This window comes from Gymnoscopelus microlampas (genome assembly GCF_963454915.1).
Source record: "Gymnoscopelus microlampas genome assembly, chromosome: 9".
Lineage (NCBI taxonomy): Eukaryota > Metazoa > Chordata > Actinopteri > Myctophiformes > Myctophidae > Gymnoscopelus > Gymnoscopelus microlampas.
The window spans coordinates 27643441-27668057 of NC_139946.1; the positions used below are offsets into that span (position 1 = coordinate 27643441).

At 40.6% G+C, this 24617-nt stretch overlaps 1 protein-coding gene across 6 annotated transcripts in view; it reads right to left on the reverse strand.

Annotated features, from left to right (window-relative positions):
- Nucleotides 1-24617, reverse strand: part of lpp (LIM domain containing preferred translocation partner in lipoma) — a 180990-nt gene that overhangs the window by 89679 nt on the left and 66694 nt on the right. For 5 of the 6 annotated variants that reach the window (XM_084067817.1, XM_084067815.1, XM_084067814.1 and 2 more), the window contains 2 exons: nt 5217-5320; nt 359-481 (listed from right to left, as the gene is read on the reverse strand). In XM_084067817.1, the coding sequence (XP_083923943.1) occupies nt 359-481; nt 5217-5320 (227 nt within the window). The remainder of the gene's footprint in view (nt 1-358; nt 482-5216; nt 5321-24617) is intronic. The other variant, XM_084067818.1, reaches the window with a different exon arrangement.

Consider the following 24617-nt stretch of genomic DNA (forward strand, 5'->3'; position numbering starts at 1 on the left):
TCGGGCATTCACAAATAGTGATTTTTAGTATTCGACTTCGAATACCTAAAAGTATTCGAATATATGAAATATAATATTTTTTTCATCAAATACAAACGAGCATTTCTCTTTAAAAACGCTGTGTTGCAAACCTTGAAAACAACCAGCAAGTAAAGGGTTAGCTATTGTAGGTGGGACAAAAGGTGGGGTTGGTGATATAACAGTCATTGATTGGCTGTGAGAGGCTGTTTACAAGACAGTTGTGCGTTCTGATTGGTCTAAAACCTGAGTAGCGTTTCCTGGCGGCCATGAATCATAGCAGACCTACAAATTGAAAATGCCTCGCGGATGGGTGTGTATAGAGTGTTAAATGTAGTACCTGTGTGGTCCGTGGCTTGTAGGGTGAGCTGCTCTCCAGGTCTGCCAGGATGCTGGTAAGAGAGTCAATCTCGGCGTCCAGGCTGGAGCGTCTCTCTTCCAGGGTCTTTTCAGGTCCTTTCATCTACAAGCAAACATAATGCATAGACATGTGTGAAATGACCAAAATCTGCAAACAATTAAAGGATCATACCGTTGGGCTGGCATGAATAGCCCATTGACTACGACTCACTGTATACTTGAGATGTCATTGGAAGCCATTATTTTCCGTTCATTTCAGTGTGGTAAGAAAATCAACTGGCAGAGACTTGAAACTTGCTAAAGATAAGTTTGTGTCCAAACATCACACAAATCGGTACACACTATCTCTATAGTCATGTGATCAAGACGGATCTGTCCGATTTTCCATATTCCATCCTGATTGACTTCCAAAGTTTGCAGGATTGGTTCGTTTTGAACAAAATGCGTCAAATCATCAACGCAGCATGCGATTTCCGTGAAATTTTGCACGCACATCCCCACTAGGCCGAGGAAGAAATGCCTCATGGTGGCGATATGACAGACAAATTCTCGTTTTTACCTATAACTGCACCGATCTGCGCACAATCCCTAGAGGCCAAGGAAAAACCTTTGCCCTGCATTTTTCACGTCTGCCTTTTAGAGCACCACCAGGAGGCTGACCTTTGTAAAAAAAATGCTAACTCCTTCAGATTCTGTCCAAAAATCACGCAAATTGGTACACAGTATCTCTATAGTCATGTGATCAAGGCGGATGTGTTCGAAATTGCATATTCGATCTTAATTGGCTAATATTGGCTTCCAAAGTTTGCAGGATAGGTCTGTTTTGAACAAAATGGCTCAAATCATGAACGCAGCGTGCCATTTCCGTGAAATTTTGCACGCACATTCCCACTAGGCCGAAGAAGAAATGCCACCCTTTTCACATTGGCCTGTTATAGCGCCACCAGGAGGCCACAATAACCTACCTGACCTGGCGGAGACCTGTGCCCGAGGAGAACTTTTTCTAGTTTTCATTATAAGAGACAGTCGTTCAACAAAGTATAAATGAGCCTTAAGGACAAGAGTTATTCATCCTTCAAATCGATGGATAGTATACCTCTCTTTGGATCTGCGCCGTAGCGACTGACATTACCTTCTCTCCTCCCCTCTTACTATCCAGTGCTTTTCATGGTACTTATCCTACAGGTCGGATTACAATTTATCTGCGAGCTCGTTTCACCTTGACCTTACACAATCCTTTTGAAAGCCACACATCAATAGCAGAGACCGTTCGCTGAGGAAAAGTGCAGTGAGGTATAAGAGGCAACTTTATTGTCAGAGGGACAACTCTCCTAATGCAGTGCACTATTCACCTCCGGCATTTCAGGGCACTTGGATTTACAGTAGCTCATTCCTCATGCGTTATTCATCACGTTTACATCCACACACAAACGTGAATTCTCTACAACTTGGATCTAAATTGTTATGTTGTAAAATACATATTTCAGTTCAGTATTGTGGCCCATATGTAGAAACTAAAGCCTGAATTAAAAGTAGTTGCGCACGGGTGTCGCAAACCAATAACAGCTGCTCTACGAGATCTTGTAGATTGGCTACTTTTGGTTCGTGACAGCCGTGCACAACTAAGTACAAATCAGGCTTAAAGGGGAAGATAACAGGCCACTGTTCACTCTGACTTATTGTCAAAGTGAGCTTGTGAATACTAAAATAACAATGCTGCTCTAAGAGCCTATTTGCTCACTCACTTATTTATCTCAATCTTCAAATAAACCACAGTGTAATTTCAAGGCACGATAGGACACGATCCTTTCATAGATAAAAAACAACAACAACAACACTGTGTACCAGTAAACAAAGTATTAGTACTCCCAAAACAAAAATTCTATTTTCTTTTTAGTCTCCTGAACTATGCTGCAACTGCAGCCAGACTTCTTGCAATTGCCTGTAGGGGCTTTTGGAGTTGGTTGGATCAGTGACTGCCTCTCATCCTAACGTTATGTGTTTGGATTACCTGTCACAACCCATTACAGGCAGCGTTTGCCTCCATTTGGAGTGTGGCTGGAGCTTCAAACATCTGAGGCGATCGCAAGCAGGGGATAAACAAAGCAAAACACTAATGGCTAGTTTCAAATCAAAAAGGAAACAGGCAATCTCTTTTTAACAGTGATAACGAGAAGGATAAAAAGCAACGCATTCCCCGACTCCAACCGCATATCGCTTTTGATGAATTGCAATGTTCCGTGCAGGGATGGTTAATCTGGACAATACAGTGACAACAAGTGCAGCCAAAGAATATGGGTCTTTCTATTTATTCATTTGTTTTTCTTCAATGTGCGTGTTGTTGTACACACTTGATCTTCAGTAACAAAAATGGGTTGGGAAGAAAAGCGATGTCAAAGCCATGGACCAGAACAGTACCAGCAGCTCACAGACTCATTCAGTATTTGTAATTTCCCTATTGATACAAGGAAGAAGGTACAAAGACTTCCGATAGTATATCAATCTATTCGGTTGAATGGCATCTGAGCGAGAGGTTTGAACTGGCTGCAGGACACATACAGTAATTAAGATACTCTGGGCTTATTAAGGAATTAAGCTTTGTGCCCAGGGTGACTCAGAAGCTAACACAATAGCCGTGCAGAAAATTATGGACAGAAACAATGAAGTACATTTCAAAGTAAAGAGGCTCTTAATTTTATTATATAAGTCCATAAATTGAACTTCACTAGTCTTCACTGTGGAGAATCATTCTGGCGCTGCCATCAGAACTCAAGGTTGTAAGTCAGTGGACAGTAACGAAGTACATTTACTCGAGTACTGTATTTAAGTGCTTTAGTTTTTTTGTATCTGCACTTTGCTTGAGTATTTGTATTTTTTTATACTTGACTTTCACTCTACTACATTTCAAAGACAAATATTGTTCTTTTGACTCCACTACATCTCTAGGAAACATACATAGACATGCTATTTTCAAAGGCAGACAATTAATGTCAACGAGGTCGCGATGACCTCATTGACATTTCTGAAACCACACAGTATAACCCTCAGTGATTAGCAATCATCAGGGGATCGATCATAATGGAGATAAATATTCTGTGACTACTTGAAAAAGGTAAGAAAATCTGGCAGTGGGCAAACGCGGCCAGAAATAAGTCTGGCAGTGAGAGTTAAAAGCGGGAAAGCATTTGTGTCATTTTAGATGTTGCTATTATAGCAACATGATTTTTTAAATATATTTTGAAATAAAAATAAGTACCGGTACTTCAACAAGGGTACAAATTTGACTCAGCAACTTTCACTTGGTAGTTGAGTAATATTTGACCAGGAGTATCTATACTTTGACTCAAGCACTGGGGTTGAGTACTTTGTCCACCACTGTTGTTAAGTGAATGTGGAAGGATGCTGCAAGCACCCTCCCCGCATACCTTATGTATATATACACAAAATATATACCCACACATATATTTGATAAAACAAAATAACATTTACACAACATGAAACATAACAGTTAATTATCCGATTTAGACCTGAGGTCAATTCTAAAACGCTTTCTAAATCCTGACCTACATTTTCTGAAAAGCTTCAGATTTTAATTTAAAGATTAAAAAAAAAGTATATGCTGCTATATATATATATAGCAACAGCTAATGTTACACAATGGTGTTCCCGGATTGAAAGGTATAACAACGAATAGGTGTTTCAGATCTAAATGGGTTATATACAGTATAGCCTCTTTTTCCTTGGTGGAGAAAGACATTTTAATTTAGGGTTAGAATTTGAACGCAATTAACGAGTTCATACTGCCATGAACAAACATGCTAATCCCCTGAAGTGCAATTTTCTCACATCAAACCCTATTGTACCTACAGTATGTGCAATGAAAACAGCAATGAAGTTTGAATTACACACAGCTGCTAACATTATGTAATATGCTGTCTTGGATGATACTTCCACATGAAGTCTCAGTAAAGGATACAGAAATGTAGTCAGATCAAATGCGAAAGTTCCCTGTCACTATGTCACTCTTTGAAACACAGAGCGACACACACAGGTATTACCACTTTGTTTATGAATACACTCCAGTGTTACTGTACTGACACAAACTGAAACTCTTTGATACTGATCTGAGACTTGCTGCTAAATGATGTGTCTTACTTGCACAAGAGACGGTGATTCTATATCTGCTGCTACAGTACAGTACAATGCGGTACCTGCTGCTAAGTGTTGTCTCTACTTGCACAAGAGACTGTGATATTCTGCCCCTTTTTTTATTTTCTAATTTGACCATGCCCCTTACTGCATGAATATTTCACACTTTTTCTTGTCTGTAATGTTTCTTTATCTATTCTTTATTCTTTTTGACTGTAAAACATTAGGAGCTAAAAAAAACAAATACTATTTCAAGTTGAATATCTTGACTGTGGAATCGGAGGCGGTGAGTGAGCATTTCACAGCAAACTGGAAGCGTCAGTCAGATGGATCTCTTAGGGCCAGATATACCCTGGAGGGTCAAACATGCCTGTGGGTAATGGGACCAGCCATCCAGAGACAGTGACCGTGCTCCACCAATAGATGTCAGCCTTTAATGTTTCCAACCACTACGGCTGTCTGTCCCCAAATGTAGCCTACTGGGGGATGTCTAGTACCCTCATTTGGGGTATCTGAGCTGAGTTATTCTCAGGAGATACTGTATATCCTCTCTTTAGAATCTGTCGGGACTCCTCTAAGGACACACAGCTGCGCGGGCGCCGTTATTCGAACTCTGCATAGCGGCACCCGCGATGTGCCGCATAAAGTGTGAGTCACAGTCATAATATGATATTACAAAGACATCTCACCTGAAATTCATATGAGTTCATTGGTGGAGGAGCAGGAAAGGTGCCCGGGGGCGATGGAAGACTCGTCGGATCTTCAGCGGGAGGCGGAGGAGGAGGGTAGTCTACTGTGATGAGCACACACACACACACACACACACACACACACAAAATGAGACGTTGAGTTTATATGAGGAAAAGTAATATTAACTCCCAAAAGAGAAAAAGAGAGTGATAGGGACAGAGCACCACAAAAGCTGAATCCTGAGTTACACATTGATGCATGCCAGTGTTGCACACCGAAAATAGCTGATCTACAAGCTCACAACGCATCACAACACGTTATGAGCTTGTAGACCAGTTATTTCCTTTAGTACGCCACCCTCGTAATGACTTAAGCGTGACACTCGTCGTCCCACTTTGAAGGCTTGACACATCATCGTAAACAATTTGGTTAACTAAAACGTTTAGTTTTACTCTGGAGTAAGCATGTGTTGTTGTTTTCTTGAGATTGGAAATATAAATGTTGTGTACAAACTACAGCGTGTTTGTCCTGCCAGGAAAAGAGAAACAAGCCAAATTTGGGGCTCTAATACAAGGATTGCATCCAACCACATGTCTCAGACGGGATAAGACGTTATGTGCCAAATTAGATTCTGATTTGGCTTCTCTCGGCACAGGACTTAAGACTGAATCATTTGACCGTGTACTTGTATGTACCGAACCAGACATGGGCTTTGCAAATTAAAGGCTTTTATGAGACGTAATGGGAATTTGTTCCAATGCTAAGACTTTGATGAGTCCTGTTTAGAGACTCCATTTGCTTTCCATGGCTTTTTATCTGTTTTCATTCAAATCTAATTGATGTCATCAATTTAGTTTCTCTAAGTCTTCTGACCGAATTAATTAAGCACAGTTGTTGAGTTGCTGAAAGAATCAACAACAACACAGCAGTGTGTGGCACAGTTAGCCTGAAATGGGACACATGTCCACGTCGTGCACATTACAACATCTCAGAAACTGTGAGCATGGCATTAAACATCCCCTCGGGCGCATGTAGGCTCCATGTGAATTGTTTATACAATAACCTCATGACCTCCGCTAAAACTCTGCAGTGTAACCAGTGGGAAAGAAAATACAATCTGCTGCGAACGCAGCGAGTCTCTCCCCTCGACCCGAACCCCCCTTCCCCGCCCGATCACTCACGCTCCATCTCATATTCCCCTCTTGCCATAATGAAAGTCACTTGTACTCTAAGTTGTAGCCGACACAAAATTAAAACATTACGTTTCGTGTATGGCTCTCTCTAACATCAAAGTTGTTTTGGACTCGTCATTTCAGGAAACATGGTACGTGGTAAATGTTTCAAAGAGGCATGTTTTATTAAACAGGTCATACAGTAATGTTCGTGGAGTGGTGGAAAACGCTCTAGCCGGGAGTCAGGGGGCCCGTGGTAGGGGTCATTAAACATCTCTGCTTAAGGAACGTAACTGCCGCATCAGAAGTCTGTCCCCATCAGGGCCTGAGGCCAGTGAAGGCATGTGGACATTAACTCTGCGTCACTGTAGAAGCATTAGTGTAACTGTGTGTAGGCTTCTAATTGCAACGGCTGACAGGGTAAGAGCAAAGGGTGGCTTGTGGGACCGCATTGGGAAGGAATGTCAGCGAAGGATTTTGAAAAATTCATAAACTGTCCCTCTTAATTGTCTCTCATTCATGTGATTGAGAAATACAAGTTGATTCAGCTAATGTGAATGGGCCTCTACTACCCTATGCTGCATTTTCTAAAAATGATCACCTATCAACAAGTCTTGACTGACCCTGGAAAATGTCTGCTATGAATCACTTTTGCCAGTGCCACCAAAGACAAGCTGTCAAAGCATAATTTATATATTTTCCTCCTGCACACTTACCCAAGAAAACTCTGTAACAACACACAGTCTTGCTATTTTTACAACAGGGCACAGTGCATGCATCATTAGGGCTACATACAGTATAAATACTGACAATAGAGGCAAGACATGGTGTTATAATAAACATTAACACCCCATGCAAAACTGTTATTTATGTGTGCTGCCAACTGTCAGTGGTAAAGTTGCACATCAGACATGAGCTTTTATAATCTTTTTACTTATTTTTCAGACAGCCACAGAAAACATTAATGACCCACGTGGGTTGCAGCCAAAATCCTTGGAAATAAAAAATGGTGCATATAAGAGATTTTAATATATTCTTAAAAGTATGACGATGTTGGTAAACTCATCCCTAATTAGTAACAGAATAATGTGTGTCTGCACCTGTCAGTGTGGAACCTAGAAACCCACTTTAACCATCTCACAGCACAGCCCTGAATAGCTCAAATTAACTAAACCAGTCGGTCAGGACATTTTCACCACAAAGACAATGAAATGTACTAAAAACGTACTTATGAGTAATTGTGTTGCAAAATGTTTCTATGATTTTATTTATCAATTGTATTTATTTATGTATTTATTTATGTAGGTGTTGCTTTACTATATTGACTAAAATCAACAGGTCCACTGCTATAAGAAAATTAAGAATGTAGTTTGTATGTTCATACAAACATACATACATACTGTACAACCTTGCAGTTTTTAACCTATACTAATCAAAGATCATCATAGGGTTCCGCCTGCACCACTGGATAAAAGCCTTATTCATGAATCACGGTTGTGATAATTAAGCTTGCAGCCCACAGGGTTCAGTGTTGGGTCTCCTACTCTCCCATATCATTTGCAGATGTACTGTATGAAGGGTTTTATTTCAAAATGACATGTATCCAATGAAATGATGATCATGAAACCTGAATGCATTTGATAAACTTTCTGAAATTGGGATGGTCAGAGGAATTTCTTAAAACTGATTGGAAATGCATAAGTTTAAGAAATGCATGGGTTGACTTCAGTCAGAATGAAATTAGGAAGTGGAAAACAATTAGAGTTCTCAAATTCTACCCGAACCCGACCGGGCCCGACCCGACCCGACATTTTCGGGCCGAGCCGGGCCTCAAAAGTATGCTAATTGGTCGGGCCGCGCCGAGCCTCGGGCTCCATGAAAAAAAAAAAAAAAATGTTTTTAAAGATTTTTTTAAATAATAATAATAAGTCGGGTTCGGGCCGAGCCTCGGGCCGGTCCAGTCGGGCCCAGTTAGGGCCGAGCCTTCATTTTCAGGCCCGTTGAGAACTCTAAAAACAATCCTGCACATAGCTGGCTGTTTTTGCAGACTAACACGTCCATGTTGCACATAGCATCACTTAATCTATCAATTGCTAAGGGACAATGGCTGTTCTAGGCTGGCCTCAATGTCTAGCAAAAATGGATCCACAACTTTGACTCTACAAACCACAAGTCTACTAAAATACACTTTTACCAAGAGCCTCACCAGTGATTTCCAACCCCCTAATCCGATATTGCAATGCTGACACTCTGTGAGCAGAAAGAGCACATTTTAAAGTCTTTGAACTTGCTACATGCTGATTATATTGAATCAGCATGTAGCAGGTCCTTCTCCCTCAGAGGAGTCGTTATAGTTAACCGTCTATTCATACAGTGAATAAAAACCAAAGGTTTCTTTTACCACTCAGCCCGCTTGCATTGCTTATCCTACAATTGTTTCCCCTCTCACAATAATGTCTGCACATTTATTTTATTAAACTTTCTATTGTAAGTCTATGACGAGAACGTTGTTGAATTCATTTTCAACTGAAATAAACCTGGATAATTAAAAGTCCTGCATGCACATACTGTACTATTACAGAGGCTTCACCAATCCAATCAGTCTCACCAATGGGCAATCACAACACAACATGTTGTGAGCTTGTAGATCTGCTATTTTAGGTGTGCGACACCTGCATGCAACCAAGTGCAATTCAGGTATAATACTCCTGCACGACGGTGTTGCTTGCCCAAAAGAACTGATCTTCACACTAATGCGAGTCGCCGCATTGTTAGCTTGAAGGTCAGTTCTCGTCAGCAAGTGAAACGTCATACTATGGACTATAAATAAAGCTTTAGTCAGTGTCACAGTCTAAACCAATCTGAGCGGGGCTGAGTGAGGACAGTCTCTGTGCCGTGAATGAAACTGTCCCCATTTGTGTCGACGGGTAGATGAAGGCTCCAAGTGAGCGTTAATGAGAGACGCAGCAAGAACACCTACTTAATGACACAACTTCCCTTCTTTTTATTGAGCAATTACTTTTAAGTAGCTGCTTTGTGAACAAGGAATCCTAATCAGTAATTAAAGTTATTTGAGAGGGCCATAAGAGGTATAATTGGTTATCGGGAGCTGGAGCGTTGTTAGGGCGAGTGATAAAGGAGTAGAGATGGATCCAGCTGCGATAACAGTTAGCCAGATTAAATATTGTTTCACAAGTGTCACACACACATTCAGTCTATGTGACAAGATGATTAGGGATTCGAGAACGCCTCAAAGTTCGCCGTATATGGGGCTACATTTGCCATCCTGATTAACCATTTTCAAACTGGTGTCCCCATTTTGGGCATGCCATTATAGGCAGAAAAACAAATCACGTGGATCTTGAGATTCACATGCGAACAGTGTGGTGCCAGTGTGGATCTCACACTTCTAATGGCCAGCCTGTCACGTTGGTCACTCGTCTTGACATATCTATGACGCGCAGTATGACTCAAAATGTTGACACGGTTTCAGCCCAATCAGAGCCCCATTGGTTTCTTTATAAATCGAAGTTCAATATTTCAAAAAGTAAAAAAATCGAATATGAAAAGATTGTGGAGGTACTTCTGTGGCCTACAGAAAGTGTGCACAAGGAATATGCCGCTGATCGCTCCAGTGGTTTGTGAGATGAGCTTATAGACACACAGAGACCCACATATACTGTAGACGTCTAGAATCCTGCAGAGCCACACTGTAATATTGGCTTTTTTTTCCTACTTTTGCATGACATTGTCTTACCTCAAAGTATAAAGTAGGGCCTAAGTGGTTTTAACAATACGGTTCTGGAGTTTAGATCACTCAAAGTCCAAATGTACTAAGAGGCATCTCAGGGTTACAGATGAGAGTATTCGGTGAGGACTTCTCTATCCTCATTATGCAATTGCTGTGGATTAGTGGATTTAATGTGTATGATGAGGTTTGAGCATATGTTCACATGTGTACAATATCTGCATTATTATACGAAAGCATGGTCCATCTGGCCTAGGACATACTGAGGACAAAGCCTGGCTAGCTATATGACTGTCCTCTACCCTGATAGAGCATAGAGAAGTTCAGAGGGGTGGGGGACTGTTTTCAGCACAAGAGCGCAAGGGGCGACACTCAAGAAACCTCAAAACCAGGGTGTCGGTTTACTCTCATCGCTGAAAAGAACCACGTGTTGTTTGCGAGTGTGTTTGGGTGCTCGGTGCATAGATTATCTCCCCCATGTGAACCTGATTTATTACTGCCGAAAGCGGAGAGAGAGAGTGTGAGAGAGAGACACCGGTGTCCACCGCCATGTACACGTGCAGCAGGAGACAAAAATTACCGCGGGGCGCCACGTGACAGTGGGGGTCCGCATAAGTCATGTGAAGCTATTCCGGAGCGACATGCACGTCTCCAACGAGGTCCTCCTGAGGTGACAGGTTAAGCAGAGAGTTCTTATAGGATTAAGCAGTAGGTCCTGGACCTGGAAAATTGAAGTTGGGCCAAAATTCAAATTTTGCACTTTTCCCCCAAATCTGTAACCAGAGTCTGCAATCAAAACCAATCCATATAGCTTACAACAAAGTCACTGTTTAGGAAGTGAGTAATGACTGTACTTCATTCATATTCAGTGGCAAAGAAAAACCTCTATAATCCCTTCTAGACAAAATGGATAAAGTGCTTTAAGACCAGGGTGTCATTCTGCATGTTTTATCTCTCCACAGCCCATTCCAAATGTGCTGTGGCAGAGAGGTTGCGCACACATTGTTTTGACATAATTACGGAGCAGTTTTATTCCACCTTCCGCTCGAGGAGAGCTGCTGAGCTCTGCTCTTAATTAGCAGTGATATGTATAGAAGAGTGATTTATGACTTCATTTGGTTGGAAATGCAAGGGATGGATTCTGAGGTCTTTGGAGATATGCTTGTTTTAAAGTGTAAAGGAGCAGACCAAATTGGCTTCTGCCAGTTTAAGCAGGATTTCTGCGGGACAGGGGGAAATTGAGTTTTAACCGAATAAAAGAAGGATTACATTATGCCGTGAAACCAGAGAAACAAATGCTTCTGCGAGGTGAAGGGTTTAAAAAATAAATTCCAAGTCAGGCTTTTTATAAACATGTCTGCAACAATACATTTGTTGTGACTCATTCATCAGTGTATCAGGTGGAGTGGGGGAACGTGGATTTTGTAAAGATTGATGGGACAAGTCCAGGGTTCGATGTGCATTTTTTTCATAAAGAAATGATATTAACCACATTAACCCTGATGTCTCTATTGTTGGCAAATGTTCTAAATTTACTTGTAGATCAGCTGCAGTATCTTTGTTATTTACTGTATGGCTTAAGTGGTTAAAATTTTCTTTTTTGTTTTACAAATTGAACCCTGGACAAGCCTATAGGTTTCAGTGACATGTCTTGTTGAGAAGAACTCAAGACAGCCGTGTGCAGCGGCAAACTTGGGTCACTGACTACTGCTGCTGCTGAGTGAAATAAGGCACAGTTTCATCACATGAGAGCTCTCCCCGCCGCTGCTCACAGGCATACCAAGCAGCAATGGTAATGTTAGAATTTGCTACTCTACACCACCAAGTGTCAAAGGGCAGGTGATGTACTGGGGTGGGGGGGGGGCTTAAGTTCATCTGAGGACACAGGGGCCCCTTTTGACCGGGGCATTTGACATACTTGTAGTGGTCTAAAAACTAAAGTTGAACTCAAAGCGGCATATTATCATGCTAAAAATGGCACAAAATGTTTAACCGCCTTCAACCTGGCGGTGCATATTTTGGGCAAGTCGTTATCCGTTAGTCGTGAATACTTTCAAATATTTCCACCAAGTTTCAAAAAAATGACAAAAGTTGCTCATCTACAAGCTCAAAGCGCGGCACGATGCGATGAGTTTGTAGATCGGCTATTTCCGCTAGTATAAAATGAAGGATTAAGTGGTTGAAAAAAAAGGGAGACAAAAACAAAAAGTGAAGTGAGCGAATCAGGATTTTACTGTGTGCAGGTTTTAAGATACAAAAGAGCAAATAAGTAATGTACCCACTCCCCCCCCCAAAAAAAACTGAACTCCCAAGATTCACTTACGTGTCCTTTTAAGCACTGCACACAAAATGTACATGTAGTAGTTGAGGTCTGTATGCTCTACTTAGATGAAAGTAGCCTTTGTGTGCGCTCACAGCATAAGCCGGTGGTTTCTATGGGGACACTGAGACTCTCATTGGTGGGTTTCCTGTAAATTCTCTTGGTGACACCCGTGCGGAGACTCTTGACATAACAACCGGTAGTCAGTTTGCTTCTGGGCAGTCAAGCAGGGAGGAATAAAAACAGCTTATGCAGATGTTCAACACTTTCTGATTGCTCTGGGCGAACAATTAGTGGGTTTTCTGGGAAGTTAAAGAGTATGGAAAGTTATATCTGAAGCAGCGGTTATGCCACTTGTTTGACCTTTAGTGAGACTGTTCCTTGATAAAAAATCTATCAAAACTGAAATTTGAAGCAAATTGTGGAGCTGTGTGTGCAAAAAAAAAAGTGGCACCAGGGTTGGTTTTGTTTGAGGAAACTATCCTATTGACACACTGACAAAACAATGATGACCTTATTCTATCATGCTTTTATTGAATTGATTTTTGTTTTTCTTTGGTGTCGTGGTTTGGAAACCTATCTTTAAAGAACAGAAACTCTCTGGATTACATTGTTAAATGGTCTAGAAGGCAGACTGATGAGTCACAGCTTAACCCAGCGTCCCTGTACGCCAGACACTTACAGCCGATAACCAGCTCCATTTTAAACGCGTGCTCGCTTTAGCGAGCCCACAATGATGACTCTCACCCTTTGCACAGCGAATTTCAGATCCTTCCTTCTGGACGGAGGTTTACAGTCCCAAGGTGTAGAACAAAGCGAATAAAAATAGCTTTGTTCCAGCAGCCATCACTCAATAACAACATTGGACAGATGCTATAGAAACATCTGTTTATTTATGGTATGTTTTTATTCTTCCTGCATTTTACCTTATTCATTCTAGTGATTATTTATTTTAGTACAGTAGGTTTTTAATTATATTTTTCTTGATTATTCAAGCAGTTTATCCTGTTTGTCTTATTGTGTCGTTTGTAAAATCTGTGTCAATATGGATGCCTTATCTGCTATAACATAAATCTACCTACGGCTCCAAATAAAGTAACCTGAACTTAATTAGTGGTCAGACTTTACAACACAGCAATATTGCCGTCACGTGAATTGATACATTTATGGAAGGAATAAATCACAGGGAATAATACATTTGGGAATATATCTCAACAAATATCTTAGCTGAGTTGTTTTCCGCAATTGCCCAAACTATAAACAACAGTGAACTGAAAGAGTAAAGTAAAGCAATATTATACAGTATGCAGTAATTTGCAGGCTTTCTAAAACACTGATTAGAAATGTGTTCACTGAACAAAGACATAACTGTAGTGGGAGAAATGTGTTCACTGAACAAAGACATAACTGTAGTGGGAGCACAATTGAAGAAATAAGAATGACCCCTTTCCAAAATGCGTTAGCCACTTAAGCCCTATTTATACTTCCGTCGTACAACAGATAGTGAAAATAGCCGATCTACAAGTTCACAACGCGTCGCAATGCGATGTGTTGTGAGCTTGTAGATATGCTATTTTCACTATTTTTAAAACATTTCGGCAATTTCTGACCTCTGTCCTTGACATGATGTTTTACAACCTGTTCTCAGAGGGTAGTTTACACAGACAGACTTCCTCTCCCAGGGCACGGAGCTGAGCGTGTTGATTTATGCAGACAGCTGCATGGAAATGCAATAACATAAACCATTTCTACGATTTGAAGTAAAGTAAAAAAAATACGGCAGGGTGGAATAAACAAGCAGTATAGTAATAATTAAGAGTCGAAATAAATGCAGTATAATTATCATTTCTTTCTCACATTCCCTCAAACCTGCATAAAATTAAGAAAAACAAAAATCCAAAAGCTGCACAAAAGAACCATGTAACGCTTAACGCACTATGTGACACGGTTCCTTTCCATAAAGCAGTCTCGTCTGACCTTCTTCCTACTTGCACTGTGTTGAGCAACTTAAACCCTTGGGTGTCACAAATGTGATCTGGGGTAAAATGAGGTCTGTGAGGTCTCTGTCTAAGACCTCCAGTAATGTGCCCGTCTGTCATATCATTCTGCTGTGCATTTAATCAGGGCAGTTTTCTGCTGAGACCTCCGCAGCTCACATAGGCCCCGCTAACCATTCACCGCCGATCTGCATCAGCCTCTCTCTCCAACCTCTGTCTCAGCCAGGCCTCGAGCTGACAAAGGACAGGGAGGCACCGTGCCAAAGCGCAGTGTCCCTGATTTCAACACAAACCCTTGTTTTTTATATGAGGCAGTCCAACAGTTTGATATAAAGCAAACGATAAAAACAGGACCTCTGATGATCTGCTCATAAGGCCCCATCCACTCTACAGCGGGACACTGGAGTTGGTTTTACTGTACGTTCCTTCCTTTATGTTCCTTCAATTTAGAAAGCTAAGAAAAAAATAATAATCATCATCAAAAGGAGAAAAGGAGTGCTTGTGTTTGTATTGGTGAAAAATCTTTCGTTTATCGATTTGAATGCTATGCACCATATGACTGTTAACTATTTAACATGATATAATTGGTTGTATGTCAAATAGTGAAAATAAACAAACTACAAGGTCACAACGACACATTGTGAGCTTGTGCTGCAATTTTCACTGAATATTTGCCAATTTTCACAGAATGTTAGTCTATTCCTTTTTAGACATTTAGCATACGCTCTTAATCCAGAGCAATTTACAGTAAGCAAGCCAGCAAGGTAAACACAAGGTAATACATCAAATGCAGAGAGATAGTAATCTAGGATCATAGGTTAACCAAGAACCTATAATCAGTCTAAACAGTATAATATCAAAACATTTATAATCTGTACATTGGAACTATACAAACTATAGGATGCCAGGTCAACAAATGAACCTGGCAGGCATCTATAAATTACATTTGAACCTTTGCATAAGCCTGCAAGGTCGCCAAGGCTAGAGCAAGTGCTACGGGCTAAGGTGGAGTCTGAAGAGGTGGAGTCTTCATATTACGGCGGAAGATTGAGAGAGAGTCTGCAGTTCTAATTGCAATGTGGAGTTCGTTCCACAGTTTGGGAGCTAGAAGGGAGAAGAGTCTGGGACGTGTGGAGCGTTGTCCCGGATATTTTAGGGAAGGTTCGGACAGCTTCCCTGTGTTAGCTGATCTGAGTGAGCGCCTGACAGGGAGAGTTCCCGGTAGGACGTAGCACGTGGAAGGAACACGTTATTCTAACCAGTTCCTTTCCCCTCCATCAGGTGCCCCGGCTGACCAGGGGAGGCAGTATAGAGACCAGGATTACTGCATGTTTTTTGTGAGGGTGCCTACCCTAGGGGACACGGGGAGAACATGCAAAATCCACACAGAAAGGCCCATTCGCCAAACCCACCTAGGGTATGGGCACTGATGACGAGGAGAGAACACGCCCCCAGCGCCCACAGCGTCCCCGGCGGGAATCGAACACAGGACCTTCTAGCTGTGATGCGCCACCGTGCCCCCTGCTGCTGCTGCGGCATTCTTGGTTAATTTGGAGGAGCTTAAGTGCACATGCCGGGAGGAGCGAGTTACAGTAGTCAAGTTTTGATATGCCTAAGGCCTGGATAAGGAGCTGGGCAGACTCCTGGGTGAGGAAGGTTCTGCTCCTTCAAATGTTATAGAGTGAAAACGTATAGGATCGAGTGACCGCTGCAATGTGTGCCTTGAATGAGAGCTGACTGTCCAGGACAACACCAAGGTTCGTGGCTGTCGGAACCCAAGTCACCAGGCGTTGTCTATGGAAATACCTTGAAAATGGATGCTAGGGGTCATGGGGTTAAGGAAATGAAACACACTGGTTCATTTAGATTACTTCCTCTCTCCATATTTCAGTCAGCAGGATGCATTGACCTCAATTGAGTCTTGATAAATGTTTCAACACACTATGTTAAACATACTTATTTTCCATGTAATCACTGTCATAGTAAATGGCAGCAGCACCAGGGGAAACATGGAATGTGCTACACTGTACGAGTGATTTAACCACAGTAATGCCTGCATTATTTAATTTATTCAATGACACCGTCCCATTTTCAATGATATCCAGTTCAATATATTATCATTTATAAAAAATAATAACACTGATACTGTGGTGAATGAAATGGAAGCTCAATTATCTGAAATGAAAAGTAACACCATGTATTTACTGTATTATTCACTCAAATTGACTTGCTCAGCGTTCCTTTAAATTTAATTGTCTGAATTTCTTGAGACCCGTCCGACTGACCCGATCAACTTGAAACTTGGCGCGCCCATATATATGGGCATGCCCATATGTATGGGACCGATCGACTTCAAACATTGCACATCGCCAAGGACCGGGTGGGGCATGCATTTCCAATTTGCATCGTTACTGACTTGCATCGTTCCTGTGGGCACAGGCCTAGTTTAATTAAAAATGTTATTATTTAATTATATGAATACATAATTTGGTAAAGAAAGTGCATTCTGTACATGTCAAAGTGCATGAGATAATGATTACGTCTAAGAGGTGCAGGGATTCATCAAACCCTTTGGCAGTCATGTTATAATTTACACTACAATGTTCCTTCCAAGAAAGTGTGTGAGACACCATGGTCTGTCACCCAAGGAGTGTCAGTTAGCTGAGTGGTTTACAATTACACACACACACACACACACACACACACACACACACACACACACACACACACACACACACACACACACACACACACACACACACACACCATTAACAAGTAGTTAATCTCTCTCTCTCTCAGACACACGCACACACTCGCATGCACACAATCGCACGCGCACACACACACACACACACGCATGCACACACTCTCTCACACACACACACACACACACACACACACACACACACACACACACACGCATGCACGCATGCACACACACACACACACGCATGCACACTCTCTCACACACACACACACGCATGCACACACGCGCACGCACACACACACACACAAACACAATTAACAAGTATTAGCTAATATTTATCCATTCTAATATAAGCTACATTGCTCCTGCTGAGTGCCAGGATTAAAACGGCACTCACCAGGGATCTCATTGGCAGTCATTGGCAGAAATAATATCATTCCATGTTTAATTGGCGTTTAAGTTAAGCTCAAGTTTGCACCAGCATTTTATACTTTAAGATTTACTGACTGTTAGAGGCAGCCTAGAAAGTAATAGGATCATATACAAAACTAAATGTACAATGCAAATTTGGCCATATTTGACAGCACACACCGTGCAGAGTTAAAGGTAGGGTAAGTGATATATATATATATATATATATATATATATATATATATATATATATATATATATATACTGTATATATATATATATATAGTTAAAAAGTACTATATTCTGATAATAATCATTGCTACAGAGTGTTTGTTCGGTCTCTCCAGCTCTTTAGTAAACAGAATATAGTACATTTTCAGGTAGGTGACACATTTTAAGCCAATCAGGAGAGAGCACTGAAAATGCATTTTCTGTTTAATACAGAGCTGGAGAGACATGGGAGACTCCTTATATGGTTCAAAGAGAAGGTTGTGTGCACATCCCACGCCTGTATTTAGGCCAGGTGCTGGACATCAAGGAGTGATCAAGGAAAAGAAGGAGGAGGTCCGCAACACTGTTTCAAGCTCCAAGAAACTCTTTTTTAATGCAACGTTTCGACCCATTAGGTCTTCATCAGCCAAAATTTATATTACAATGACAGACAAAAGCATCATATATATACACAAACATTCACTAATGAAAATGTACAACACCTGGGAGTCAGGAGGAGCAAAGAAACACCCTTCTCCAATCCCAGGGGCAAAAACACTTGTCTACACCCCTCTGGGGAGTGTTCAATGCATGGCAGAGAATAGACTTTTCACATTTGATTAAACATATTAGACACTAATAGCCAGTCAATACATTTGTGAAAAAACAACAATAAGAACAGTTAAAAGTCATAAATGGATATAATGTATAAGCTAAACAACAAACTAGAGGAAAGGTTTAATATCAAATTCCTCATTTAGACCATCAGGAGACATGGTATTGAGGAGATAAATCCAATAGGTCTCACGTTGGAGAAGTAACCTTTCAAGATCTCCACCTCTGGGTGGCTTTTCAACCTTCTCAACACCAACATATCGCAAGTTATTAAGATTATGACCAGCCTTTTTAAAATGAGCAGCAACAGGATTACGTTCATCACCTGTTCTTATACTACTCCTGTGTTCAGTAATCCTGGTGCGCAGAGCCCGGGATGTCTTGCCTACATATGCCAACCCACAGGGGCACCGGATGAGATATACCACATGCGTTGTGCTGCATGTAATCGCACCACGTATGGATATATCCCGGCCGGTGTGAGGATGACTAAAAACCTTGCATTTTTTTGTGTATGTACATTGCATACAGTTACCACACCTATAGTTACCATCTGGTACTACTGGGAAATTGGAAACACTCTGAGTGCCCAGATCTGATTTAACCAGACTGTCCCTCAAATTGGGAGAGCGTTTAAACACAAGTCTTGGTTTTTCTGGAAAAGCTTTTTTCAACCTTGGATCAGATTGGATAATGTGCCAGTGTTTTTGAATGGCACCTCTAAACTGTGAGCCCAGTGGAGAGTACTTGGTACAGCACATAGGAGGGTTGTTACAGGTATTCTTATTTTTGGGGCGCAGGCAATCACTTTGTGTAACCTGGTCAAACCTCTCACTAGCAGCATCCACCCACTCTTTTTTATAACCTCTACTGAGGAACCTATTAGAAAGGTCTGTTGCCTGTTTTTTGTATGAGGCCTCCTCACTACAGATTCTGCGAACCCGGTGGAATTGGCTGACTGGCAAACTTTTAACCAAAGGCTGTGGGTGAAAACTATCACCTCTTAGGAGGGTTTTTTGATATTAAACCTTTCCTCTAGTTTGTTGTTTAGCTTATACATTATATCACCATTTATGACTTTTAACTGTTCTTATTGTTGTTTTTTCACAAATGTATTGACTGGCTATTAGTGTCTAATATGTTTAATCAAATGTGAAAAGTCTATTCTCTGCCATGCATTGAACACTCCCCAGAGGGGTGTAGACAAGTGTTTTTGCCCCTGGGATTGGAGAAGGGTGTTTCTTTGCTCCTCCTGACTCCCAGGTGTTGTACATTTTCATTAGTGAATGTTTGTGTATATATATGATGCTTTTGTCTGTCATTGTAATATAAATTTTGCCTGATGAAGACCTAAAGGGTCGAAACGTTGCATTAAAAAAGAGTTTCTTGGAGCTTGAAACAGTGTTGCGGACCTCCTCCTTCTTTTCCCAGACTCCTTATATGGACAACACACTCTATAATAACGAGCAATATCAGAACATAGACCCATTTTGCAATTATTTGAATAATTGCAAATCACTTACCCTACCTTTAAGTACACAGATATCACTGTGGAAGGTTATACATAAAAATCTATAAAACCTTGAAATTCTTTACCTCTCATTTCTCATAGGCGGCTGTATAAATATGCTGACTAAATTCAACTGCTATTTGTTAAATATGCTTTTAGCCATAGCTTGGAGAGTACATTTCCCTCAAGTGACATACAGTAAGATAATTGAATTAACTTCTTTGTGGAACCTTTTTCTTTTCTAACTCTAAAACACTGAATATTTTGTTCAGAGGGAAATATTGGTACAATATTGAACAGTGGCACTATTACTGGGATGACCTGAAATCATTGTCAGTCAACTAATAGTCAAGTCTACCGTACAATATGTAGACAACCACAGATTGATCAGCTGTCAAATCACATTCCACTACAGTACATGTCAAGGTTGTCCCTGCCTGTTACCCTTAGTGTGCAGAGTTCAGGAAGCGGTAGTTTATTTAATACTTCTATCAAATTACCATTTAGAATGTAATGGGCGTCAAAATAAGTACAGAATGTAATGGGCGTCAAAATAAGTACAGATGGCCGTAAAATGCAAACCTCAAATCCCAGTCTGAGCATTTTTCACCATATAGCATCCTTGCAGAATTTCATAACTGTTTGCAAAGTCTTGAACCTCAAAGGCCCCAAGAGGTATTGGGGTACAGGGTAGGGGAAAAAGAAATGTAACCACTTTATCCATATTTCATACTTATTGGAGTTATTGGATCTATTAGAGTTCTCAAATTCTGCCTGAACCCGACCCGATCCTTTCGGGCCGAGCCGAGCCTCGGGTTATATGAAGGGAAAAAAAAGAAAAAAAAATCTATTACCCCCCAAAAATAAATTTCAACTGCCCCTAGCTGCCTAATGGTAAGGCCGACGGAAATTGCAGTGGATGTGTTGGATGCAACTCAGGTCAGGTATCTAGTTTGTCGCATTCCGACCTTCGTAACCCGTGTTATTAAAGAAAGATCGGCGAAAGTGGACGTTTTCAATATGTTTTGGCCATTATCTCTGGAACGGAAGTGCCGGCCCAGTAGGGCCCAGTTAGGGCCTGGCCTTGATTTTCAGGCCCGTTGAGAACTCTAGCAGATATACAAGCTCATAGTGCTCCGAGTGCCGTGCGCCGAATGCCGTGCTTGTAGATCTGCTATTTTTGAAAAATCTTGAACATTTGTGCAAATATTTGAATATATATATATATTTTTTTTTTAAAGGGAACATGTTTTACTCAAATATTTGCTTCTGAGGGTCCCTATTACAAAAAATGTTGAGATGGTGGTCCGAGGCCAAATACATATAGGCCTCATTTTGGGGGTCCTTGCATGAAAATGGAATAAGATACTGCACTCTTTCCATGCCATCTTGGTCATGTACTGTAGAATATATCGTCACTGTCGGGCATACACCTCTTATCTCTGTGTTTTCACTTTTTATGTTTCTTTTTGTTTTCTTTCATCAATGAATGCCCTACTTCGTCACACAAAAGTAGCAAAAATAGCCTATCTACAAGCTCAAAATGCATTGTGCGTTTTGAACTAGTAGATCTGCTATTTTCACTAGTTTTGAATTTGAATCAACAGTTTTGGACATATTGAGGTTTGCACCCGGCAGCAACGATATGCTATTTTTATTTAAGCCACTGAGCCTTAACAGTAATGTCTCAATGTTATGTTAAGTGGGTGCATTTTTACTTTTCTGTGGTATGTCTCGACTCAACATCAACTTCCCTTTTCAGCCATTTCCATTGATATATTATTATTGCACTTACAGTAACAGAAGGAAGTTGCTTCCTTTTATTTGCACGTGTTTTAGTATTCCATTTGTGTGTGTGTGTGTGTGTGTGTGTGTGTGTGTGTGTGGGGGGGGGTAAATTTAAACTGTCATTTTATAAAGTCACATATCTATCATAGGTATGATCTTTATTGTTGATCAGGGCTCTTCAGTCCTCTATGCTCCCGGAGTGAAAAGAAGCGTGGGATACTTTTTATGGCCCTACCTGCATGGTAGGCTAACGTAATCGCTCGTGTGTCTCTCTGTGAACAAAATAAGAAATGGATGTAACGGACAAAACAAGAATGGATTTGCAGATTTTTCTGAAAGTTGGTAGGAATGATCAGTAGGCTGCACAAGAAACGATTAACTTTTGGGTTGAAAAGTTCAAGGTCAAGGTCTATCTCGAGAATGGACGGGTGGATTTTCATGAAACTTGGTGGAATGATCAGTAGGCTGCCCCTAAACAGATCGGATCAATGGTTGGGTTGAAAAGGTCAAGGTTAGAATTAAGGTCAAGGTCAAGGTCAACATTGCATAATGGGCAATGAGGCATAGAGCAAAATGTGTTAATTTCTTTTCTCTCCCAAATGAAAAATGTGGTGGGGTTGTGAGGAATCGGCAGGCACAAGATCATTGCATGGCTGTAGTCTTAAGTGTAATATCAATATTGTAAAATATTGTGGCATGCTCTCATGCTCTCTTTACCATGCTCATAACATGGCATAAACAAAATGGTTGAGTGGAGTGATAATAATGCTCTTGTGATGAACACGAAGAAGACTGAAGACGGATATACAATCTGTATTTGGTTCAGCATCAGGCTCCAATACATTTCCTATTGTTATTCATAATGACAAAATCAAGTATGTATCTTCATAGAATGCCTTAGGTGTAATGACAGACCACATGTTTGATTGAATGTGTCAATTGAATGTAAAACTGAAATAGCTGATATACAGTACATGTGGTGTTGAGGCGCGTAGTGAGCTTGCAATTTTTGTCAAATGTTTGTGTGGTTAAAGATACAATAAAGTAGTTATGTGTACTGTCTTGAACTAAGGCACAGTTCTGAGTATTCTGACAAAACCTGCTGTATGTCATCAACTTAGTGGAGACTACATCAAGATATGAGCAACTGTTTCTTTCAAATGAAGTCTGCTTTGTTGCTTCGTCTTTTGCTTGCTTTTTATGCATGCGCTTTATTCAAATCTAGCTGAAATCTATTCCTACATTTTATGACTGTACATCATGAACAAAGACTCTTTCACCATAAGACTTCAAAAGGGCCCTGTAAAAAACAGGCCTTGAATTCATCTTTCAACTCTGTGAAATGAACCAAAACAGAGTGCCTTAATTAACACCCCTTTAATGCACTGATAAAGTATAAGTCACATCTCTTATCAATTAGGTTTTTAGGACTGAAAACTAAAAGTTGCTCTGTAACCATGGGAACCAATATTATAGAGTATAGAGCTACAAATTAGACAATGCATGCTCATATTATTTCAGTAGATATAATAAAGTAGCTAATAACACTCCTTTTAGAAGAAATTCTGTAAATGGAACAAATTAAGTGCTGTTTTTACTTGTTTTACTGCTACTTTGGAAAGAACAAAATGTTGTCTAAATAAATATATTTACTTGAACAAGGGTACTCTACACAGTAAAATATACATATTTGTGTTTTTATAGTGTTTATTTAACACATTGACTGCCTGAATTATTTTCACTGCCTATTGTTATTCATGCCAGAGATTTTTCAATGAAAAAAAAAAAAGTACTCAGGAGCCGAGATACAAAATTTTAAAGTTTTAAGTTAACAAGGAAGTGGATGAGAGTAAAGATCTTCGAAAATTCATATCTCCTTGGTCTTTGGGTCAAAAAAAAAAAAAAAAAGCAAAACATTTTTTTTTGCTAAAATCGAGTTAACTTCATCTTGGCAGGCAAGTGATGAAAAGCTAAAATCGAGTTAACTCGATCTAGGCAGTCAATGTGTTAAAACCTGGGTTAAATCAACACTCTGGATTTCTGTTCTTACTGAAACGATGCAGAGCGGGGATAGTGTCTTAGAAATCATGAAATAATTATTAATTAACTTAATTTTCTTCTCTAAGAGCACACCAAATTAGAACTGTCACATCTCTATGCCTTCTATGTATGTGATTACCCTGCTTAATGGATAAGAGCGTCTGCAAAATGCCTAAATTGTACCTGTATACAGTTCCTGTGACTGACATAATAGTTAAACTTTTAAGACATAAAAACACATTTAAATACTAGAAAAAGTGCTCCTCTGAGCACAGGTCTCCACCAGGTCAGGTACGTTATTGTGGCCTCCTGGTGGCGCTATAATAGGCCAATGTGAAAAGGGTGCCATTTCTTCTTAGGCCTTTCACAGCAATCGGACACTGTATTCATGATTTGAGGCATTTTGTTCCAAAAATGTGTTTTGCTAAATTAGACCTGCTGGTGGTGCTATAATGTGAAAAGGGTTGCATTTATTCCTCGGCCTAGTGGGAATGTGCGTGTGAAATTTCACGGAAATCGCAAGCTGCATTCATAATTTGAGGCATATTGTTCAAAAAGGACCAATCCTGCAAACTTTGGAAGCCAACCTTAGCCAATGAGGATGAAATATGGGAAATCGGACAGATCCGGGTTGATCACGTGACTATAGAGATACTGTGTACCGATTTGCATGACGTTTGGATAAAATCTGTAGGAGTAATATAAAAAAAATGGGTTTTGCACAGATCGGCCTCCTGGTGCGCTATAACAGGCCCATGTGAAAACATTGGGGCAGAGGTTCTGAATTGGCATCCAGGGAGTGTGTGTGCACAGTTTCGCAGCGACCGGGCCAACGGTGCCGGAGATTAGCTGCTCACAGACAGGTGGACACACGGACGGACG